The 22,603-nt window shown below is 42.5% G+C and overlaps 2 protein-coding genes across 11 annotated transcripts in view; one reads left to right on the top strand and one right to left on the bottom strand.

Annotated features, from left to right (window-relative positions):
• Window positions 1-14,282, bottom strand: part of GGPS1 (geranylgeranyl diphosphate synthase 1) — a 63,095-nt gene extending 48,813 nt beyond the window's left edge. The window contains exons 1-3 of one of the 7 annotated variants that reach the window (XM_073338139.1): window positions 14,089-14,282; window positions 7,449-7,533; window positions 4,267-4,357 (exon numbers count right to left, since the gene is read on the bottom strand). In XM_073338139.1, coding sequence (XP_073194240.1) covers window positions 4,267-4,336 — 70 coding nt within the window. In that variant the 5' untranslated portion in view covers window positions 4,337-4,357; window positions 7,449-7,533; window positions 14,089-14,282. Of the gene's footprint in view, window positions 1-4,266; window positions 4,358-5,118; window positions 7,382-7,448; window positions 7,534-12,743; window positions 13,956-14,088 lie in introns of those variants that run through there. The other 6 variants (XM_073338137.1, XM_073338134.1, XM_073338138.1 and 3 more) reach the window with 6 other exon arrangements.
• A 503-nt stretch (window positions 14,283-14,785) lies between these two features.
• The window catches only part of ARID4B (AT-rich interaction domain 4B), a 139,914-nt gene continuing 132,096 nt past the window's right edge, over window positions 14,786-22,603 (top strand). For all 4 annotated transcript variants that reach the window (XM_073338149.1, XM_073338148.1, XM_073338147.1 and 1 more), the window contains exons 1-2: window positions 14,786-14,868; window positions 15,782-15,845. In XM_073338149.1, coding sequence (XP_073194250.1) covers window positions 15,840-15,845 — 6 coding nt within the window. In that variant the 5' untranslated portion in view covers window positions 14,786-14,868; window positions 15,782-15,839. The remainder of the gene's footprint in view (window positions 14,869-15,781; window positions 15,846-22,603) is intronic.

Raw genomic sequence — 22,603 nt, 5'->3', positions numbered from 1 at the left:
GTCAATCCCTCATCTTTCTAAAGTACAGAATATGCTTAAACTTTAAAAAGGAATTACTAGTAATGTCCCCTACAGACCTCAGTCATAGCCAAGACCATATGCCTCTCCACACAGAGCAGGATAAAAAAAGATGTTATATCTGTTTACACTCTAGATGACCCCTTAGAGTTTTCTTTTGGAACAGCGTTCTGTCAATCTCAAAAGTATTATGATAATAAAGGAGATCAGCAAAATGGTCGGTTTCATAGCCAAAAATGTACAGGGTGAAAAGACATCACAGTAGAACCTCAGCGTTATGAACACCTTGGAAATGGAAGCCATTGATAACTCTGCAAATGTTCATAACTCTGAACAAAAAATTATGGTTCTTTCAAAGTTTACAACTGAACATTGACTTAATACAGCTTTGAAACTTTACTAAGGAAAATGCTGCTTTAACCATCTTAATTTAAATGAAACAAGCACAGAAAGTTCTCTTACCTTGTCAAGTTTAAAAAGTTTTGTTTTTAAAACAGTAAATTTAAGTTTAACACAGTACACCACTGTATTTGCTTTTTTGTCTCTACTGCTGCCTGACTGCATACTTCCAGTTCCAAATGAGGTGCATGGTTGACCAGTTACAGTTTGTAACTCTGGTGTTCATAACTGAGGTTCTACTGTATGTTTTAAAACTATTTAAAAAGAAAAAAACTGAGCTACATTTACAAGTTAGTTTTTAAAAGAACTTTTCTAGAGCCATTTTTGCTGTCCATTTCTGATTTCTCTTTAGGATGCTGAACTCCCATTACTGAGTTTCTGATAAACTAAGCTCCAACTACTACAAACAGTGTATGCATTAGCAAAAAGTTAGTTCATCTTCAGTATTTTAAGATGTAATACATTAAATGACCTTCTGGTTATAAGGAAAATAACTATTAAGGGTGGGAAGGAAGCTACATTTCCTTTTACCTGGGAGAGGGGGCAAGTAGTGGGTGGTTCATTTGCAGGAACTACTGGCAGCCATGGGGGGGGAGGGGAGGAGAGAAGCACGCTTTGAAATACCATAAATTCATTCTGATTTACTTCCTAATGGGAGATGCCGTATCATCAGAAGTCAGGGATTTCCCCTTAGGCTGGAGCAAGGAGCGTTACTGGAAATTTCTCTTCTCCTTCCCCACTTCAACCAGAAATAGTTGATAGTCACACTGGAATTATATGTGGCGCACAGATAATAACTGCTGCACTCGTAGGGTTTAACAATTAAAGTTCACCATAACCAAAGGAAAGTTTCACTACAAGACCCTGCCTACGTCAGATATTTGGCATTCTAAAGGACCATCTGTACCCAGAGTATGCCTATTAATGCCACCTGACCACATCTAAAATTTCTCTCAAGTGTGCACAGGCATTCGCATCATCTTCATTAGACTTACTTTTAGTCTTCAAGAGTTCACAGTACAAATTGGATGGAAGTCACTGCTGTAATGCGCTAACAGTTTTACTATTTCCTTCCTGTATGGGACTAGTCACTGCTTCGGTGGCTTCTCAGATTTATTTTCTACACTTCACTGCTCAGGGATGAAAGCTACAGAAGCCACTTACCTGTACACATGGCACAACATATGCTATGCTGTTGATCTGTGAGTTACTGTCCTAATGATCAGCTTCCTTCTGCCTGAAGTGTTACCATGTCTCAGAGGAGGCCCTCCTCTGAGCATATTACCAGCTGGCCTGAGACCAATATAAAACCCCTGGCTGACCATCTGGGGAGATTAAGTGACCTAGAACAGCAGAAATTGGTCCAAAGGAAAATTCTGGTGTATTACCAACTGTTTAAGCAGCATGTTGAGAAGGGCATAACTGAGAAACCAACAGTACAGAGAGATCAAAAGGTCCAAATACACCAAGGCACAGGTCAATAGTCGGCTCAGGGCTGACCATGTCCATTTCACAAGAGCTGGACCAAGTCTTTAGCACTTTCCCTTTCACCAACCGCAGATATATAGGACCAGTGGCTCTTAACCTTTCCAGACTATTGCACTCCTTTCAGGAGTCTGATTTCTCTTGTATATCCCCAAGTTTCACCTCACTTAAGACTTATTTGCATACAAAATCAGACATGAAAATACAAAAACGTGTCACAGCACACTATTACTGAAAAAAATATTGCTCTCTCATTTTTACCATATACAAATAAAATTTACATTTCAGTATATATAAACAAATTCCAAGAAATTTTAGTTTGTACTGACTTTGCTAGTGTCTTATGTAGCCTGTTGTAAAACTCAGGCTGTCGATTAATTGCAGTTAACTCACGCGATTAACCAAAAAAAAAAAAAGTTACTATTAAAAATTGCGATTAATAGCAGTTTTAATTGCATTGTTAAATAGAATACCAATTGAAATTTATTAAACATTTTGGATGTTTCTACATTTTCAAATATATTGATTTCAATTACAACGCAGAATATGAAGTGTACACTGCTCACTTATTATTTGATTACAAATATTTGCACTGTAAAAATGATAACGGTATTTTTCAGTTCACCTCATACAACTACTGTAGTGCAATCTCTTTATGGTGAAAGTTCAATTTACAAATGTAGGAATTTTTTTGTTACATAACTGCACTCAAACAAAACGATATAAAACTTTGGCTGAATGAGAAGTAGGACTGAGTGGACTTGTAGGCGCTAATCACTCAGACAAACAAGTTTGTTTACATTTACAGGTGATCATGCTGTCCACTTCTTGTTCACAATGTCACCTGAAAGTGAGAACAGGCGTTCCCATGGGACTTTTGTAGCAGACATTGCTAGGTATTTACGTGCCAGATATGCTAAACATTCATATGCTCCTTCATGCTTCAGCCACCATCCAGAGCACATGCTTCCATGTTGATGATGCTTGTTTAATAAATAATGTGTTAAATTTGTGACTGAACTCCTTAGGGGAAAATTGTAGGTCTCTGGCTCTATTTTATCTGCATTCTGTCATATCATCCGAGACTACTATAACATGAAATATGACTTGGCACATGCTGTTCATTTTAAGAACACTCTCACTGCGGATTTGACAAAACGCAAAGAAGGTACCAATGTGAGATTTCTAAAGACAGCTACAGCACTCGACCCCAGGTTTAAGAATCTGAAGCACCTTCCAAAACCTGAGAGGGACAAGGTGTGGAGCATGCTCCACACGCCTTAGAAGAGCAACACTCCAATGCAGAAACTACAGAACCCAAGCCACCAAAAAAGAAAATCAACTTTCTGCTGGTGGCATCTAATGTTCAGATGATGAAAATGAACATGCGTCAGTCTGCACTGCTTTGGATTGTTATAGAGAAGAACCTATCATCAGCATGGACGCATGTCCTCTGGAATGGTTACTGAATCATGAAAGGACATATGAATCTTTAGTGCATCTGGAATGTAAATATCTTGTGATGCCGACTACACCAATGCCATGGGAACACCTTCTTTCACTTTCACGTGACACTGTGAACAAGAAGGGGGCAGCATTATACCCTGAAAATAAAAAAAACTTGTTTGTCTGAGTGATTGGCTGAATGAGAAGTAGGACTGAGTGGCTCTAAAGATTTAAATGGTTTTGTTTTTGAGTGCAGTTATTTTTTTGTACATAATTCTACATTTGTAAGTTCAACTTTCATGATAAAGAGACGGCACTACATTACCTGTATTAGGTGAACTGAAAAATACGATTTCCTTTGTTTTTACCATGCAAATATTTGTAATCAAAAATAGAAAGGGAGCACTGTATACTTTGTATTCTATGTTATAACTGAAATCAATATATTTGAAAATGTAGAAAACATCCAAAAATGTTTAAATAAATGGTATTCTATTATTGTTTAACGGTGTGATTAATCACGGTTAATTTTTTGAATCACTTGAGAGCCCTATGTAAAACCAGGCAAATATCTAGATGAGTTGATGTACCTCCGGAACACCTCTGCGTACTCCTGAGAGACATATACTCCTGGTTGAGAGCCACTGCATTAGACAGTATATTGGCTCCTTAGAATGCAGTGGTGAGGGGAGGGGAAGAACAGTTTCTCTGAATTGGACAGACCAGAGGAACAATCTCAGAAGTGCTAGATTTCTTCTAAATAGAAAATTCTGCTCCTTTCAGTAAAAGAATTAAACTACTCAGAATCAAAGTCCATACAAGTCAAGACTGGACAAATTCAAAAGAATAAGAGGACAATTCTGATCAAGCTCTGAAAACAAGTAGAAAAACAGAACAGAATGGTAAAAGGACACTTGCCTGGCAGTTGAAGTAAATACTTGTATGGCTCTAAAAGAATTCTTTCAGATGTTTCTTCCATTCCCTCCATTTCAAGAAGCAGTGTTTCACTCTGTCAAAGAAAGGAGACTTCTTACTACTACAATCAAGGTTATACACATACATACATACATACACACACATATATAAAAATAAAATAGAAGCCAGACCCTAATTCTAAGAAAGAAGGGAAGAAGAGATAAGCAAGCTTAAGAGATTTAGGACAAAGGCCACTTGAAAGTGTTGCTTGAAAGAAACCTATCATTTTCTATCTATCATTGGCTTTACATTACAAAATGAAGGCGTCTTGCTGTTGCTTTATATACTTTAACCAGCACATTTTAAAAAACAGGGGAACTTGTTTTGATTTTTGAGAAAGCAAAGACCATTTAAATTGAAATTCATTATGAACAATTTTAGAATCTGCTTTGATGTTTGGGTCTTTAGACATTTTAGCTATTTTGGAGAAAACGGGTATTTAAAAATTAGCTAACAGAATCCCACACTACTATCAAGCACCATTATGTAGATCTTTCTAAAAGTTAGAGTCAGAATAATTCAAATTCTAAATGTATGTATTTGTTCCTGGACATAAACAATACAAATTTAGTCTAAAGTTTCCTGATTAAAAATAAAACAGACAACCTGAATTTGAGAGGCACATTTTAAAACAAATACTCTAAATTTTTGGTTTACCCATTCTTTCATATTTGTTTTAAAATCCATACCATTATGTCTGCTATGTCCTATTCTTTTAGATCAGTTTAAGTGTTTGGTTCTCTTTATCCTTATTTTTTCTACCATGTATTCCATTTGTGTCTCAAGTTCTCTTACCGCCAATCCTGGATTTGTCTGTATAGCTTATTCATCTTCTAAATGTTCATTTCTCAGTTCATGTCCGCTCTCTCCTCTCAGGCTCTCCATTTCTGTGACTTTTTTCAGATTTCTTTCTGTAATCCATTTTCTTTCCTCTCACCTCTAACCTTTCTTGCTGCACTGCAGATGCAGCAGCTCAAAACTCAATGCTTTTAATGTCATTTGAAGATTGGAGCTGCAGTGGTAGTATGAAGTTTCATTTTACTTCAGCAGCAGCCCTTGTCTGTTTAGAAGGCATCTTGTACGGAGTGTTTTGCCCTAACAATAGCTGAAGAATGTCCTAGGCTACCAGCCAAAAGCCTTGCTGCTAGATTTATAAATGTAATGTACTCATTTTGAAAATAGGCATATTAAGGAGAGTAATCAAAATTTTTGCTAAAACGTAAATGTATTCAATTTACTATTTCCAGACCATTTTCCTAGATGGCTCTTGGTAACAGTTTTCCCCAGATGTACAGAAAGACTTGCATTACAAAAATTATAAATTAACACTTAAGGTAGGACGGCCTTCTTAAGTGTTAATTTATGGGTAATCCAGACTGCAGTACTCTTCCTCACACTAAACAGAGTACCTTGCACCACCATTAGTTGCACTAAATTCAGTGGGACTACTTGCAAAGTAAGGATATCAATCTTACCCCAAAATAAGGATGTAATTGGATAAAGAACTAGAGACTAGGAAAAAAAGAGAAATGGGGATCCTGGAAAGGTAAGAAACAATTCTATGAACTGCATTATGAGATGCTATGAGTTTATCATATTGCCAAAAAACTGTATTCAATTGGTTATCCATCACATGCCCTTTTTGTAAAACCACAGAGCCAAAAACTAAGATTCTGAAAGTTGTTAATTTCAGATAATACGAATTTGAAATTTAAGATTTCCCCCCAGATGTTTCCCAGAGCTATACAATATGCAGAGTTGGTTGTGCACAGTTCCGCTACAGTAAGCGTATTTGGCAGTTATTGCAAAATGAGATTTCTAGAGAAAAAATTATTTTTCAATATAGAGTTCTTCAAAAAGGTGAGCATATAGGTTTACCAACTCTCCAACATGGATAAAGAAGTTGTTTTGTGATACCTTATGAAGTTTTCTATCAGTTACGAGATATTCAGAAAATTCCTACTCATACATTGCAATGACTTCAAACTGTTACATACATGCCCAAATGTAATTCCCCTGCCCTTTCACAACAAGAGGTCTCTAGTTAAGACAGTTTCCCATACTGATCTGTAAGCCACTGTGTGGTCCATGGAGAAGATGCCATTGCCTCTTTCTTGTTTCCAGATGCTTCTATGGGTGTCCAGACTACGCTTGACAATCTGGTCAACTGAGCAGTCAAATAATGTTAATTATCTATCTATTATTTGATCAAGGTCAAATATTGTTATATATTCCACCAAGAATGCCCCAATGTAGGCAGTGACCTAATCTATTGACAGCACCATTCTTCAGAACTTCACTTTATTGAGTTTCACATTTTTCGGAGTTAAAATAACTCCTTCAAGTAACTTGTTTTTTGTAATTAAGCATAAGAGTCTAAAGCTAACCCTATTGAAAATCATATAGTATTCTTTTGGTACTGCTCTAATAGTTAACACTTTAAAACATCTGACCGTTTGACATTTGACAATATTTGACCAATTACTTTTGGTCAAATGCCTAGCCTTAGATTGAACTAATTTTTGTCAAGAAGAGATGGGAATCCTACAGAAGCAGCTGGAAAAAAAACAAACAAATAAAAAAAAAAAACAGCCACCGCCTAACTACTTATAAAAAGAGAACAGGAACTGCTAGTCAATGCCACAAGAAGAGTCCCATGAAGAGGAGAACAAAGCAGTCGGCAGTAGATCCATTGCAAGAGGGTCAGGTGGCAAGGCAACACATCCAGTAGCATGAAGAACAGAGTGACAAGAAAGTCTGTGCAGGGGAAGGGATTTAACCCCCCCCCCCCCCCCCATACAGGCAACAGAAGCGTGTCCTCTTGCACAAGGTGGCAGAGAAACTTGTACACGGAACAAGAGAAAGAACACCACTAGAAACTGGAGAGGGAGATGAAGACTAAAAACAAATTCCCCACCCTGCCTATTGCATTAGACATGCCTTAGTACAAATACATGAAAAAATGAGAAAGCAAGCAACTGATCAAGTTATCATAAAGAAGTTATGCAGTTGGAAAAAGGATTGAAGGTGATCGATGAAACCTGCTCTATTAACATATATGGTCCACAATATGAAGGAGCTTGAGAGCCCCCAATTAGGAAAAAAGACTTAAACAACTAACATACCCCTTGACTGTTTCCCAATGAAAAACCAAAACACGGTCTCAGTCAGCTTCATGTTATCTCTGTCACCGAACACATCTCCAGGTCACTGTGAATTAAATTTGAGCAAACTAAGGCCACTTTACTTCTGAATGAGTGCATTCACAGGGATTTAACATGCCGTTTTCAATTAACGGAAGGTGTGAATTTAAGTTAAACTAATAGCAAAAAGAAGGATAAAAAGACGGAAGATATGAGCACTCTGCGCACAAACAAAAATATAAAAGACACTGTGAATAACATCAATCAAGGAACCAAAGGCTGCAGAAGAAATTCCTGAATTGCCTCTGCACTCATGCTAGGAGCTGGGGTAACAAATAAAAGGGTCTGGAATTGCTCATTTATGAGCACAAATTTCATCTGGTTGATATTACTGAAAACTTTTGGGATTATGTGCATGACTGGCATATTAAAACAAATGGCTATAACATATTTGAGAAGGATGGAGTGGGCAAAAGGAGAGGGGGAATGGCACTATGTCCAAGATAGCATTCCCTATTTCTGAGTCACTGATATCTCAGAAGACAGTAATCTTGAATACGTACGGATCAATGCCCTAACAGATGGGGGTATTAGTTGGTATCTGGTGCACATCACCAAATCACACTACGGAATAGGATGACCACCCCGATATGAACCTATTTATAATATTTAGGAAAAAAAGGTGCATGCTTACAGGGGACATCAGTTTGACTGACATATGCTAGGAGTCTCATGTTTCCCATACTAAAACATTCTTGGAATTTCTAAACATTACAGAGAACAATTTCCTAACTCAAGATGTATTGAAGCCAACACAGGGGAATTCTTTATTAGACCCTGACTGAACAGAAGAGGAAGTGATTATAGCACTAAAATTAATGGTAGCTTAGGTACAAGTGATCATAAATGCGCAAGCAGAATAAAGTCCAGACCAGTAAAAAAAAAAAAAATATATGGTTCTTTAATAGGTCCAATTTCACAAAGCTGAAAACAATTCTGAGCCAAATCAGCTGAGAGGAAGAATTTAATTAGAAAAAATGAATGATAACTGGAAATTATTTAAGAACACCTTACTAGATGCCCAAAAAGCCACAACCAAAGAAAGCAGCAGTTCTAGTTAAAAAAACAAAACTAATCTGCTTTATAGGGGAAGTAGAAGCATGCATATAGATATAGATAAAAACAAGTGGGAAAAAAAGGGAAAGTTGATAATAATGAATATAAGGCAGAAGTTAGAAATTATAGCAAGCTGATAAAGGAAGCTAAGGGACACAACGAAAAAAGAAAAATCTACTTCCAGCAGAGTTAAGGACAATAAGAAAAAAAAAAAAAAAAGAGTTTTGTAAATATATTATGGACCATTACCAGCATTCTTTTTGTTCTTTACTAGATGAAAGAGGTAGAATCAATAAAAATGCAGAAAAAGGCAAGAAGTGTTCAATAAATATTTCTGTTCTGTATTTGGGGGAAAAACAGATGATACAGTCTCATAAGGTGATAACACTTTCCATTTCATTATCTCTCTGGAGAATGTCTACTAAAGTTAGATATTTTTACCTTGGCAGCACCAGATAGCTCTTTTAAAACCTCTGGGATACAAGTTAATTGGGGAGCTCAATGGATTTTTAATGCTGATTTTCCAAAGTCTTGGAGCAATGGGGAAGGTCCAGAAGACTGGAAAGAAGCAAATGTGTGCAAATTTTTTTAAAAGGGTAAATGAGATGACATGGGAATTATAGGCCTGTCAGTTCGACACTGATCCCAGGCAAAATACGGGAGTTGCTGATACAGAACTTGTTTAATAAATAAAGGGAGGGTAATGCAATTAATGCAAAACAACATGGGTTTATGGAAATAGACCCTGTTAAACTAACTTGATTTTTTTTTTTTTATGAGATTACAAGTTTGGTTGAAGAAGGTAATGGTGTTGACACAGTATACTTTGACTTTAAGGCATTTCACTTGATACCGCAAAACACTTCAAAGACTAGAATGATATAAAACCGGCACATGTGAAGTGGATTAAAATTGGCTAATGGATAACTCTCAAACTGTAACTATAAACAGGAAATAGTCATCGATCAGTTGTATTTCCAGTCGTGTCCAGCAGGGATTGGTTCTTGGCCCTAAGCTTAACATTTTTATAAATGACCTGGAAGAAAACAAAATCACTAACACGGCCGTTACTCTGAAACCTGATGACACAAAAATTGGGAGTGGTAAATAATGAAGAGGACAGGTCCTTGATTCAGAACAATCTAGAGATCATTTGATAAAACACATTGTTTACTTGTGCCCAGTTTAATACAACTAAATGTAAATATATACATCTAACAAAGAATGTAGGCCATGCTATACGATGGGGGTGTCTTTCCCAGGAAGCAGTGACTCTGAAAAAGATTTGGGGGTTATCACAGTGGATAACCAGTGGAACATGAGCGTCTAGTGTGATGCTGTGCCTAAATGAGCTAATGTAATTCTGGGATTTATTAACACAGGAATCTCGAGCAGGAGCAGAGATAATTTTACCTCTGTATTTGGCACGAGTGCAACTGCTGCTGGAATACAGTGTCCAGTTCGGATGTCTGTACTTCAAGAAGAATGTTGATAAATTGGAGAGGTTTCAGAGAAGAGCCATGAGAACAATTAAAAGACTAGAAAACTTGCTCTATATTGATAGACTCAAAGAGCTCAATCTATTTAGCTTAGAAAGTTAAGAGGTAACCTGCTTACAGTCTACAGTATCGTGGGGAACAAATGTTTAATAATGAGCTCTTCAATCTAGCTGAGAAAGGTATAACACAATCTAATGACTGGAAGTTGAAGCAAGACAAATTCAGACTGGATTTGCCACTGGGACAAATTTACCAAGGGTCATGGTGGATTCTCCATCATTAATCCTTTTTCTATAAAAGATATGCTCTAGGAATTATTTTGAGGAAGTTATGGCCTGTGTTATATATATGAGATCAGACTACACAGTCACAATGGTCCTTTTTGGACTTTTAATCAATAAATTTAGCTTTACTGTCCTGAACGCGCCAGTGTAGATACACCTTAAAATATACGTCATTATGCCACCTAAGCCAGTGATCGAACAAGAGACCTCCAAAGAAAGTGGCAGCAGCAATTCAGCAGCTAAGATGATGAACCAGCAGGGTTAAAAAGCACATACAAGAGAGAGGCTCTATTTCAGACCTAATATAGAAAAGTTGTTTGCTCTTACAAAGAGGCTATGGAAGCTTTTATAACAGAGGTGTTCACAACGCTGTTTTGGTCAAATCCCAATTTTGTTATTATATTAGTTTACAATGTTTAGTTTCAGTCTGAAAATTTATTCTTCACTTTGCCTCCTAGACTGCTGCATGGTGGTGTTGGTACCAAAAGAGGTATGTTCCACTCCATAGGCAGCTACATATTTCACTTGTGAATAAATGATTTCTTAAGGATGGCAAGTGTTGCCAAAACAGCTCAGTAAATTATACACTTTAATAGAGTATTTAACTTTTATCTTAATTTTTGCACTCTCATTTTATTACCACCAATTCTATTACTTGTTTACATTAACATCCACAGTATTTAGCACTTTCCAAAGAGCTCTTAATTTAAAAGACAAAGAATAGAAGTAGACATGCAGCACAACAACTTAAGTGGTCAAGGAGGTACTAGACTATATAGTAATCTAATTGGCTAGCTCAATGCATTCTATTTTGTGAGTATCCCTTGCCAACTCCTTCAACATAAGGATCACTTCAACATTTAAGGGAACACAAAATGTAGATGAATGCAACTTAGATTTATTCAAAATGTCCTCTAAAATATTTTTATTTAAGCACATCACCTCCAACATTTGCAGTGTTGTTGTAGCTGTGTCAGTCCCAGGCTATTAGAGACACAAAATGGGTGTGGTAACATATTTTAACGGACCAACTTCTGTTGGTGAGAGACAATGTTTCAAGCTTACACTGAAAAAGTGCTCTGCGTAAGCTTGAAAAAACTTGTCTCTCTGACCAACAGAAGTTGGTCCAATAAATAATATTACCTCACCGACCTTGTCTCTGAATGCTGTCTGCAATTTGTAGAGCAGCAGCATCTAAGAAAACTAGAAATTAAAACCGGACTAGTCTCATTGTCCAAAACACGTGCATTACAAGTTAATTTCCAGTTTTAGCAATCTAAGCAGTTCAAGAATGCCAAGCAGTTTTTACTATTACTGTTTCAGCAGGACCTTGAAATGGCTCCTATTGAGCCAATTTACAGGTTTATCTTAAAAGTTTTACTCAATGGCATTCTGCACAAAAAAATTAAAAATTCTGCACACAATATTTTTAAAATATGCAAAATTCTGCAAGTTTAATTTGTCAATAAATAAATGACAGGCTCCAGCATGGCAAGTGGGGAGTACAGGCCACTGGCTGCACAAAGGCGGGAGATCACCCTACAGTCACCCCCAGACACGGACTCTGCGGTAAGGCTGCACCTGACCCCGATGCAGCAGAAGACTTGGGCTTGCCCCAGAAACACCCTGAGGCCCTGCCCCTCTGCACCACGTGTGGGGCAGGCAGGCTCAACCAGGCAGGATCCAAGTGTGGAGGGTCTCAATGTGGGGGATCCAGGTGTAGAGCGAGAGGATTCTGTGTGGGACAATCTGGGTGCAGACAGCTCAGTGGGGGCGGGGGTGTAGGTGTGGGGGGAGATCTGGCTGCATAGAGGCTCATTGGTGGTGGTGGGGTTTGCAGGTGCAATCGGACTCTGCAGGGACTTCCATGTGATGGTGGTTGGGCCTCAGTGGAGGGGTCTGAGAGTGGGGGGGGTATCAGCAGGGGTGGGGTTCTGGGTGCAGCTAGTTGGGGGTCACTGGCATGAGGATCTGGATGTGGGGACTCAGGGTGGCACGGGGCATCAGGGTGGGTGTTTGAGTGCAGGAAGTTCAGTGCGAGTGGCCTGGGTGCAAGGGTGGGGTTCTGGTATGGAGTGCTAAGGGGGGTTCTGGATGTACCAGGTGAGGTTTGGCAGGGATATCTGGGTATGGGAGGTCCAGATGCATGGGGGAGCAGCTCCCTGTACAGAGACCCCTCCTCCCACAGCTGAGGATGCTGAGCTTTTTGCAGCTGGGGAAGGTTTCTGGGGATGGGTCTGACACAGCCCCAGCAACTCCTCACAGGGGAAGAAGTAGTCCCATCCTCTCCTGCCTCCAGCCCAGCCAGGACTAGCAGCTGAGGCTGGCTCAGGGTAAAAGCCACTGGCTGGGGTGTCCCCAGCCCCGCGGTGATTTACCTCTCCACTGGCTGCTCTGGGTGCCTGAAACAATGTGCCTGCACTGCTAGGGAGTGGTGCGTGACTGCTCTTGCAGCTTCCTTTCGCCTCCCTGTCAAAGGAATTTTTTCTGCAAGGAAACAAATCTGCAGTGGTGCAGAATTCCCCCAAGAATTTAAGATTAGTCATGGTCAGAGGTTACATAAAAATACCATCTTATTGCAGATTTAGTATCTATTAGTAATGACTGAATACATAAGTGCAGATTTTTACTACTTTAAAGTCACTTTTAGCCCAGCAGCACCTACACAGCAATAAGCGGTGATGTCTTGGCAAACACTATCTTTGATCCAAGCCATCATTCATAGGGTTGTCAGGTGTAACTAAGGGCAGAATTTGGTCTACTAAAGTCTATTTTCAGTGGTAACAAAGAAAGCAGAGAAAGACAGTTCTGCTTTTAAAAACCTACATTAAATTTGCAGGACTGGAAATTCAGACATACAATCTTTTAACTTGTGAACTGAATGAAACTGACGTTAGAGAAATATCACCATGGAACCCAACTATGCCACAACCACATTATTTTCAGAGCTGAACTGCATTTTAAATATCATCACAAAGGAAGATAAATACTCCCATGGAACACCAAATGGCTGAACCTGCACTGACTTAGTAGCAAAACTCAACTACACACAGTCCATCTTGCATATCCCGAGGACCATCTATTGCTAACCTCTGCCAAAAGCTGGGTACATCAACTCCAGCAGTGGCTTTGATTACATATAAACGCTGTTGTTGCTTAAATTACAGCGCCATTTCAGCAAAAACCCGAGAGAAACCAAGCAGCGGCCCCTGCAGCCCCCGAGAAATCTGGAGCCAGCTCAGCACTGCCTCCCGCGGAGGCGCCAGCCTCAGAGGCTGAGTCCGCTTTCAGCACGACCCCCCCGGAACGAAGCGAATGCGGAGTCTGGATGCTGCCGGCCCTTTGCTTCCCCTCAGGTCTCCCTGCCGGCCGAGCGGTCAGGCAGGGCACGACCCGCTGCAGGCACCGGGCTGCGCTGTCCCCGGGGGCTGCGGCGAGACCCGCTTCCGCTTCCCGCAGCCCGCCGGCCAGGACCCGGGGAAGTCGGCGCGCAGCGGGGCGCTCGTGTCATAGCGCAACGTTGCCCCGGGGGGCGCGGCGCGGCGCCGAGCCGAGCCCAGCGGGCCGGGTAGGCGCCAGGGGGCTGGGCAGGTGTCGCTCCCCGCAGGGAGCCTCCCCCCGCAGCACAGAGAAGCCGGTCTGGCGACACGGACCGACCAGCGGGGAGACCGCGCCCCCAGGGCACGGGGGCTGGCGGAGGGGACCGGCGACGCCCGAACCTACCGCCGGCCGGGGGCACCATCCGCCGCCTCCACGTTCCCGGGCTGGGCCAAGACGCACCCCGTTTCGGCCCGGGCGGGCTCCCCAACTCCGACACCGGCAGCAGGGTGTTAAAAGCTCCACCCACTTCCACCTCAACTGCTGCCGCCGCCACCACCACCACCCTCCACTGTTGGGGGGAAAATGCGCCACCAGGGCTTCACTGCGCAGGCGCTAGGTCCTCCCACTTGTTTTAATTAGCCCTCTCTTCGCCCCACCCCCTGGAGGCCCCTCACGCGCGATGCATCATGGGATTTGTGGTTCGAGTGTGAAGCTCAGCTGCTTCACGGGCGCCGAAGAGCGGCAACGGAAAGAACCGCGTTACCCATGAGCCTTTGCGGCGTCATGTCTCTGTTTCCATAGAATTGGTGGAAAAATGACATTAGCGTTTCCGATATGGGGGCCAATGGTGCAGGGAGATGGGTGGGCCTTACCGGTTCCGGGCCAATAGAGAAAGAGCAGGGCGGGAAGGGGGCGGCTCTCTATCCGTCAGTCACTTTGTGAGGTGGGGGGAGGGGAGCGAGAGGCTCGGAGCGGAGCAGCCACCGCCAGCGCCGGGTCCGGGCACGGGGGGGGGATCGGCCCCATCATACGCAGCGCGGAGCTGCAGCCGTAGCCGGAGCCCTTGCTAGGGGATTGATCCGGGGCCAGCACCAAGCCAACGGGTCCGGAGCCGGGAGGAGGCTTCGTCCCCCATCTCCTCCCGGGTCAAGGGGAGCCGCGGGCGGGCGCCGCGGAACAAAGGTAACAGCGACAGCGGGAGAAAGAGCCGCCCCGGCCCCGCCGCCAGCGGCTGAGGGAGCGGGGCGGCTCCGCTCGGGCTCGGGGCTCGTTGCTTGAGGCCGCTCCGAGGCGGGAGCGGGGTTGTTTTTGTCCTGGCGAGACTGCGGCGGCACTCGCTGATTCCCCCCCGCGTGAGGTGGGGGGTGGGCGAAGGGCTGGAGTCGCTGCGGGGCGGCGAGGAGCCCGAGGGGGGCTGCCTCGATGCTGATCGGGTCCGGCCCGCTGCGCTGGGCAGTTGCGGGTGTTGCTGTTGCAACTCCTGTCGCGGAGTCAGCGCTTTCTTTTATGGGGGTGGGAGAAGCTGCCGCCTCTGTCGGGATCCACAGAGCCGCAGCCCCTCCAACGGGGAGAGCTGCCGCCACTCCCCCCCCCAGTCTCCTCCTCATACAATGGAGGAGCAGCGGCCTTCCCCCCCCCCCCGCCGCCGCCGCCGCAGCAGCAAAGTGGGGAGGGGGTTCCAGGGCTCAGACATCGCCGCCCCCCTCCAGCCCGCAGGCCTCTGGGGAGAGGATTGAGAGCCCCGACCCCCGTGAGCTGGGCGCGGAGCTGGGACTATCCTGGAGCAGCTGGAGAGGCTGGGGGTGGGTTGTTGTTGTGGCAAGTTTCTCCTCCTCTGACAGAAATGGCGTCAATGGCAGCGAGTGAAGGGGAAGCCGAGCCGCGGTGTGTGTGGGCTGGAGGGAAAGCAGTGGCCGAGCGGGGTGGGGGTGGGGGGACTGAATGGGGAGGTATCGCAAATGGGGGGTGGAGGGATCTGGGGGAAGGGGGTTTGATCAGGATCCCGGCGGCTCCCCTGCCCGATTCCCCCCCCCCCCCCCCCAGGCTCCGGTGCAAACGGCTGGTGCGCTGGCTCAGTGCTTTGTTTTAATTCCAGGTCCAGCCTCGGCCGCTCAGCCCCGATCGGGGGCTTTTTTCCGCAGCCTGAGCTCATCATGAAGGTAAAACCATCGTCTCTCTGTCTGGGAAGGGATGGGGAGAGGGTTGCATGAGGGAATGGTGCACGATTTGTCCCGGCCCCACTCCCCGGTGCGAGGCTCGGCGCTGGTTGGGATCTAGGCTGCAGGCTGCTTCGCCCCACTACCGTGGGGTGCCTTAGATGCCTTTGGTGTTTGCTGTGCAGGTTTGGCTCTGCCGGGTTTTGCTGAGGGACTGTGTAAGTTCACTGCGAGCAGGTCGTTCCCTTTCCGAAACAACCGTTTGTAGGGGAATAAGGACATGGCTGCCGGGCCAAGCTTGACGAAGGGATAGGGGACAATCACTCCGCTTCGGAAAGTAACCTTGCAGAGGAAATGTCAGCCAGTCATGTTTGCATTAATTGAGGTTAAATGATGGATTTACTTTCTGTGCCTTAACGGGAGTTCTGTAGAATTAATAATCGTGAGGTGGTGTCTGTACAAGGGTTGCTCTGCAGTGAAGGTAGTGCTGTAGGATGCAGAATGATTTTCAAACAGCTTTTTAGTTTCCTTTTTAGTGTTGTGTGCAGTATCCACATACACCATTGTCAGTCAGAGGCATTTGTAGACCATTGATACTTGGTATAGTAGGCAAGCCCTATTGAAGTGATTGTTCCACTCAATTTAGATGTTTTTGTGAAGAATCTTGCTTTTCATTAGTAGATTTAACAAGTGTGATTATTAGTCTTTTCCCTGATTTACTCTTGGTGAATACAGTGTCTTGTTTTAAATGCTGTTATTTGTATTACAGCAGCACGCAGAGTTCTTAATCAGGATCATGCCCTCATCATGCTGCATTAAATCTGGCTTCTAAGTTTTAGAAAACTTATTAACTACATTTGTCGTATAACTGCAGGAAAAAAATACTGGAATATATGTACAGCCTGTCAGCTTTAGTATTCATCGGGAAATACAATAATCTCCAGCTAGAGTCATACCTCTTTGGGGTTCTGTATATGTGTGCCCATATATATATTATATCAAATGTATATACACCATTGTATTCAGGAAACACTAGAAATAGCAGAGGATACAAATAGTTCTATTTAACTGGATTCAGTAGGCAATACTAAGCACAGTAAAGTACTTAACGTTCAGTACGTTCCTTTTGGTTACTAATGAAAGAGCCATAAAATGTACAGTTTTAACTATTATTCCCAATATCTTTTCTTTAATGGGGGGGATAACTAATGAGACCTAAAGTAGTGCGCCAATATTGGTATTTCATTAATAGGTTGCATCTAGTAAGTAATAAAAACTATAGTTAAACTTTTACGGCAGTGTTATATGGAAGTTCCCAAATTGTGTTCATGACTTGCTGGTCTGTGGAGTGTTGGCTAAATACATGGTGCTCTTTCTACTTGTGTCCATGTGGGGAGATGGAACAGATAGGGGCAGGAGACGAAATCTAGAGCAGGGGTTCTCAACCTTTTTCTTTCTGAGGCCCCCACAACATGTTATAAAAAGCCCATGGCCCACCTATGCCATAACAACTGTTTTTCTGCATATAAAGCCAAGGCCGGCATTGGGGAGTAGCAAGTAGGGCCACTGCCCGGGGCCCCACACCGCCGGTAGGCCTGCAAAGTGAAGTTGCTCAGGCTTCGGTTTCACCCCAGCTGGCAGGTCTTGGGCCTCAAGCTTCAGCGCTGAATGACGGGGCTACGTCTTTCTGCCCTGGGCTCCACCAAGTCTAACACTGGTCCTGCCCGTCAGACTCTCTGAAACCTGTGTGTGGACCCCGGACCCGTGGTTGAGAACCACTGATTTAGAGTAAAAGGAGACAGAGTGGTGAACTTTTTTTTTTTCCAAAAGGATCTAAAGGCAGCTAAATATATAGAAATACTTTTCTAATAGTACTTTTCTATGTAAACAAATGTGTAATTACCATGGAGATACTGTTGTTCAGATACTGTGGTTAAAGGATCCATCGAAGTGCCTACTACATATACAATTGTGGAGATGAGGAAGTCTGCAATCACAAATGTGAGGGGAAAGTGTGCTATAGCACAGTGTGAAAACCCCTCTTTTAGCTCCTTTGAATAAGTAGCAAAAGGCTTAAAGCTTAAATATCAAACATGAAATCCTGTTTATAGATCCATATTTTAGACAGTATTTTAACAAAAGCTAAAAGTTTCTTTAGTTATACGTAAGATTCAGACTGCCATAGCCACAAGAATTTTAATTTTTTAGCAGGATTTTAACACGTTTTATGATCTGTTCATGATGAGATCTGAACTTCTGTGTGGTCAAGATGAGCAAACCAACTGTCTGGAGTTTCCCTATAAATTTATTTGGGATTTAAATTGGAAGATGTTAGTTACAGTGAAGCTCCTTTTTAGAGATACAGCACAAAAATAAAATAAAATTTTAGCTGGTTTTAAGCTTCCAAAGAGTAATACAGCATGTCTCATGCTAACTAAATGTATATCAGTTTACAATCTTGTAAATTAATTTGCATATCCCTAAGAATATTGCAAGGATACAAGTTTGTCTAATCAGAAGTAATAGAAGAGAGTGAACAGGGAATTCTTTTTTTCTATTCACCGGCATCACAGAGTAACTAGATGACTGATTAAACAGAGCAGGATGCATCTTAAAAAATGTGACTGATTTTGTTTATAAACTACTGAAAGAGTGTAATGATGGACATTTTTGCATTTAGAGGATGGAACTCTAAAGACCCAGTTTTACTGTGAGCCTGCCTGTATTGTGCTCATTGCAGGATTGGGGCCTAAGCCTTGATTATTGTTTTAGTGATCCTTCCTTCAGATGAGGGAGGCAGTGTATTCTGTGGTAGGGCATTAATTGGGAGTCTGGCGATCTGTGTTCTATTCCCATTTCTGCCACTGGCTCGTTTTGTGTGAACAGTTCATCTTTACTATGCCATATTCTTCCCATATGTGTAAAGAGAATAGGATATTTACTCTTCTTTGTAAAGCTCCATGGAGGAAGAATGCTATATAAGAACTAAGTAGTAGTAGTAAAGTGATACAAATGGAAGTTCACTTAACATGCTTAGTTATGGCTTGGAACTGTGTGGGGAACAACGGTGATACTGTCTCCCAACACAGGGTTTCTCATCCTTTTTTGAATCACTTCCCACCTTAGCATTTTTTTAACATGGACCTGTCCCCACATCCAGGAGGGCACAGGCACCATTTCAGATTTCAATAGGAGGGACAACTTTCAGCTGGGGTCCACAGGCCACTTAAGCCACTGGAAGCTCTTGGATATTTTTTTTAAGATAAATATGTAAAGATCAGTCTATTTCAGAAGCATTGTTGTGATTATTTCCTATACTGCCCAGCAGTGCTCCCACAAACTCATCCCCCCAAATCACCTGACAGGCCCCCCCAGCAGGGGCCTTCTATCCCATGCTTCTCCCAGATCACCTGGCAGCGCTTACCCCCCTACTCCTTGTAACCCCACCTGGCAGTGCCCCCACACGCTTTACTGCCCCAGCTTTAAATGACTAGACAGCACCCTCACTTGGTAACTTCCCCTCCCCTCAATCACAAATCCCTGGCTTCTTCCTACAGAGAGAGTAGAGGAGTTGCGGGGGGGGGGGCACGTGGAGGGGTTTCTGCCGGGAGGGAGGGGTTGCCACTCCACATACTACTCCTCTAGGTATTCCTGCTCACCAGGGTCAGTACTCTCTACCACAGGTTGGAGTTCAGCTGGTGGAGTCCCCTCCCATCTAGAGCTGCTGTGACTGACAGCACCACAGACCAGTCATGGCTCTCCTGTGAGAGTTGTGTTCTCTGAAGCAATCCTAGGGTCCACTCAGAGCACCAGCTGCAGCCCATGCTCAAATCAGCGGACCATTTGGCCTGTCTTGCCATTTCCCTGCCCCCAGCGAAAGTTTGATATGCCTCCTTGCCCTCAGTCTTGAGAAATTATGTCCTAACATGTGTACCACACCCTATAGCCAGTGATAGCAGTGTATTCCCCACAACAGCATATCCAGATCCAAGGAAATTAATCCCCTTGTATACTAATACATACCACCTCAACCTACCAAGAGTGCTATGTGCATAAGCTGCAAAGATGAAAAAACCCTACAGTTTTGTTTATATAAATGTTGGAATAAAACCAAACTGGATGTTCCACTAGAGGTAAACAAAGCTTTTTCCTTCTTATAATCACATATTGGCCTATACTAGAGAAAAGCTAGAGTGATGTGTGAATTGCTTAGCTATTTCTGAGTTCTGGCTGGGATTTTCTTAATCACACTGCATGCCTTGCACATGACTCTTAGCAAAATAAGAGTGTTTCAGATGGTTAAAGAATCTTGGATTGCTAGCAGGTACCTATTTATGAAATAATTATGTTCCAACAACTAGTTTTATGTAACACAGTTGTTGAAAAGCAGTCTGTAAGCTTTCTATTTTAAATTTTTTTTAAAGTCAGGGGATTAACTCTACAAAAAAGACCTACAACATGAGGTGTACATTTTTTTGTTTTTTTAATCTAAAGGTTAGGGCTGCAGATATTTAATTGGAACTGAAACTCTATAGTTAGGTATTTAAAAATTAGAAGTGTTTATGAAGGTATTTTCCTTTACCTTTTATTAGTGAGATCACTTAGCATAAAATTTCTCGCTGTGGCTTGGAAATTTACTTGATGCTGACTAGCTGTATGATAACAGAAGTAGTGAATATTGTAGAAACTATAGAGATGCACTGTGAACCAAGTACAGTAGAACCCCATTTATCTGACACTCCTTTATCCAACTCTCCGTATTCACCAAACAACCAGCCACACAGGTCCAGAAGTGGACGATCTCTCCTATGGCCGCTAGACTGTGCTGCAGCCTTGCACTGTCCCATTCTCCGGATTATCTGAATTTTTGATTATCCGATCTGGCCCTGGTGCCAGTTAGATTGGATAAATGGGGTTTTGCTGTGTGTCTGGTTAGATCTAATGTGGTTGTAACCTTGACCTTTAAAATTGGAGCTTTGATATGCCAAGCCTAAATTACAGTTTTACATAGTTGTGGATATATTTGTATTCCATAGACTCAGGTGTTGTGGGGTGCTCATTCAAAACCTACAAAACTATGCAACGGGAAGAATGTGTTTTTTAAACGTCTTCATTCTGAATTTACATATTGGTTTCAACAATAGTTATTTCACAGTGACCTATCTAGTTCTCCTACAGAGGTCACTGGTGCATGCTTATGCTACAACTATACTGTCTAAAAGCCAGTCTGCTACTCCAGTTCATTGTGTTGTATACACATGATAGACTAAAGTGAAATATGTCTTCTAAACTTTTAGTAACTAATTTCCATCCTGCAGCACAAGTTAGCTGAAAGCCAACGGCTCTCATGCTCATGCTACAGTCTGGAAACTAGTTTAGGAATTTAGTGACCTTCATTTTCTAATCAGCTGTGTGGGTGGCAGCAGAAGTGCTGGGGTGGCACAGGAACACTACTAGTTGGGGTCTGCTCACGTGAAGGAATTAGGAGAACAGGTAAGACTTGTGGTGTATTTTTCTCCAGAATTGGTTTTTGGTTTGCAAGAAACCACTCCATTTAAAAGTAGTGCTCCCTATATACCCCTTACTAACCAACCTCTGGTCACTTTTCAATTTCCTCATGCTTACATAGTTACGCAGAAAGAAAAGAAAACACTGCTTTATAGAACATGTCTGAATAACTTAGGCTGGATAGAATTTGACTTCTTTCATAGCTGAAATGTCAGCTGCCTTATATCATATAAAAGTGTATAATTTGAAAATCCATTACTTCAATATTGAATCATTTAGTAGAAACTGTGATACAGGAGCTGTGAGGTAACCTAGGCTAGCTTGTTGGGGGGAGAGGTCTGCTTTAACTGAGGAAAGTTTGTTACTATCACAGTTCAGGGTAAATGCTTCTGTATTTCCCCTCAGTGGTCCAGCAAGAGCACCTACTCTCAGACTTCAGCTCCTCAGCAGTTGCCTTCCTTGGACAGAGACCGGCATCCAGGCTGCACAAATCCCTGTCTTCACTGTGTTATTCCCAGCCAAGACAGGCTGTACACGTACAACTGCTTGCTTTGTCTTTAGAAACTGTTTACAGGTGTAAACACACTTCTCCTTATGCAAACCTATTTTATTCTGAAGGTTAAAAAGCACTACAAAGAAAACATATTACAGCCAATAAAGGAACCTACACATGTGCTAATAAGCTTACTTTCATCCTAACATGGATTCTGTCAGGAGCAGTCCTTCAACCCTCCACCCAAGGAGATCCCTTGTGGTTACCAGTTTGTGACAGCTTCAGCTGAGAGTAAGCTCCCAGTCTTACAAAATCTCAGTAGTCCCAGTCCTTCCAACCCTACTGTAAGGATTGGGGCCCTCCGTGGACCAGGGTTCTGTCCATTTGCTGGATCAGGAAGAAGGCCCTGAGTCCATTTAAAACTAGGATATTTACCCCCCAAACCCTATCTTTGTTTGTTGGTCCCTGAAGAATCTAGTTTATATTAGTATTTATGTAGCTTTTCCAGGGGGTGGCTTCAAAGGGCTGATAAGGGAGGAAGTACATTAGCATCCTCTCCCTACTAGAGAATGTACATACAATACTATAATAACATGTACACAGTTGCATTTTTAATACCCCAAATTTATTAACCCTCATTCAGTAAGGTTCAGTTTAATTCAGTAGACATCTTAATTCCTCAAGGTTTGTTCTGGATATTATAGGCTATTGTCAGTCTGTCGCAATTACCAGTAAATGAGCCTAGGAGGAAAGTAGATTA

This window comes from Lepidochelys kempii, chromosome 3 (assembly GCF_965140265.1).
Source record: "Lepidochelys kempii isolate rLepKem1 chromosome 3, rLepKem1.hap2, whole genome shotgun sequence".
Lineage (NCBI taxonomy): Eukaryota > Metazoa > Chordata > Testudines > Cheloniidae > Lepidochelys > Lepidochelys kempii.
This window is presented reverse-complemented; position numbering and strand designations above follow the sequence as displayed.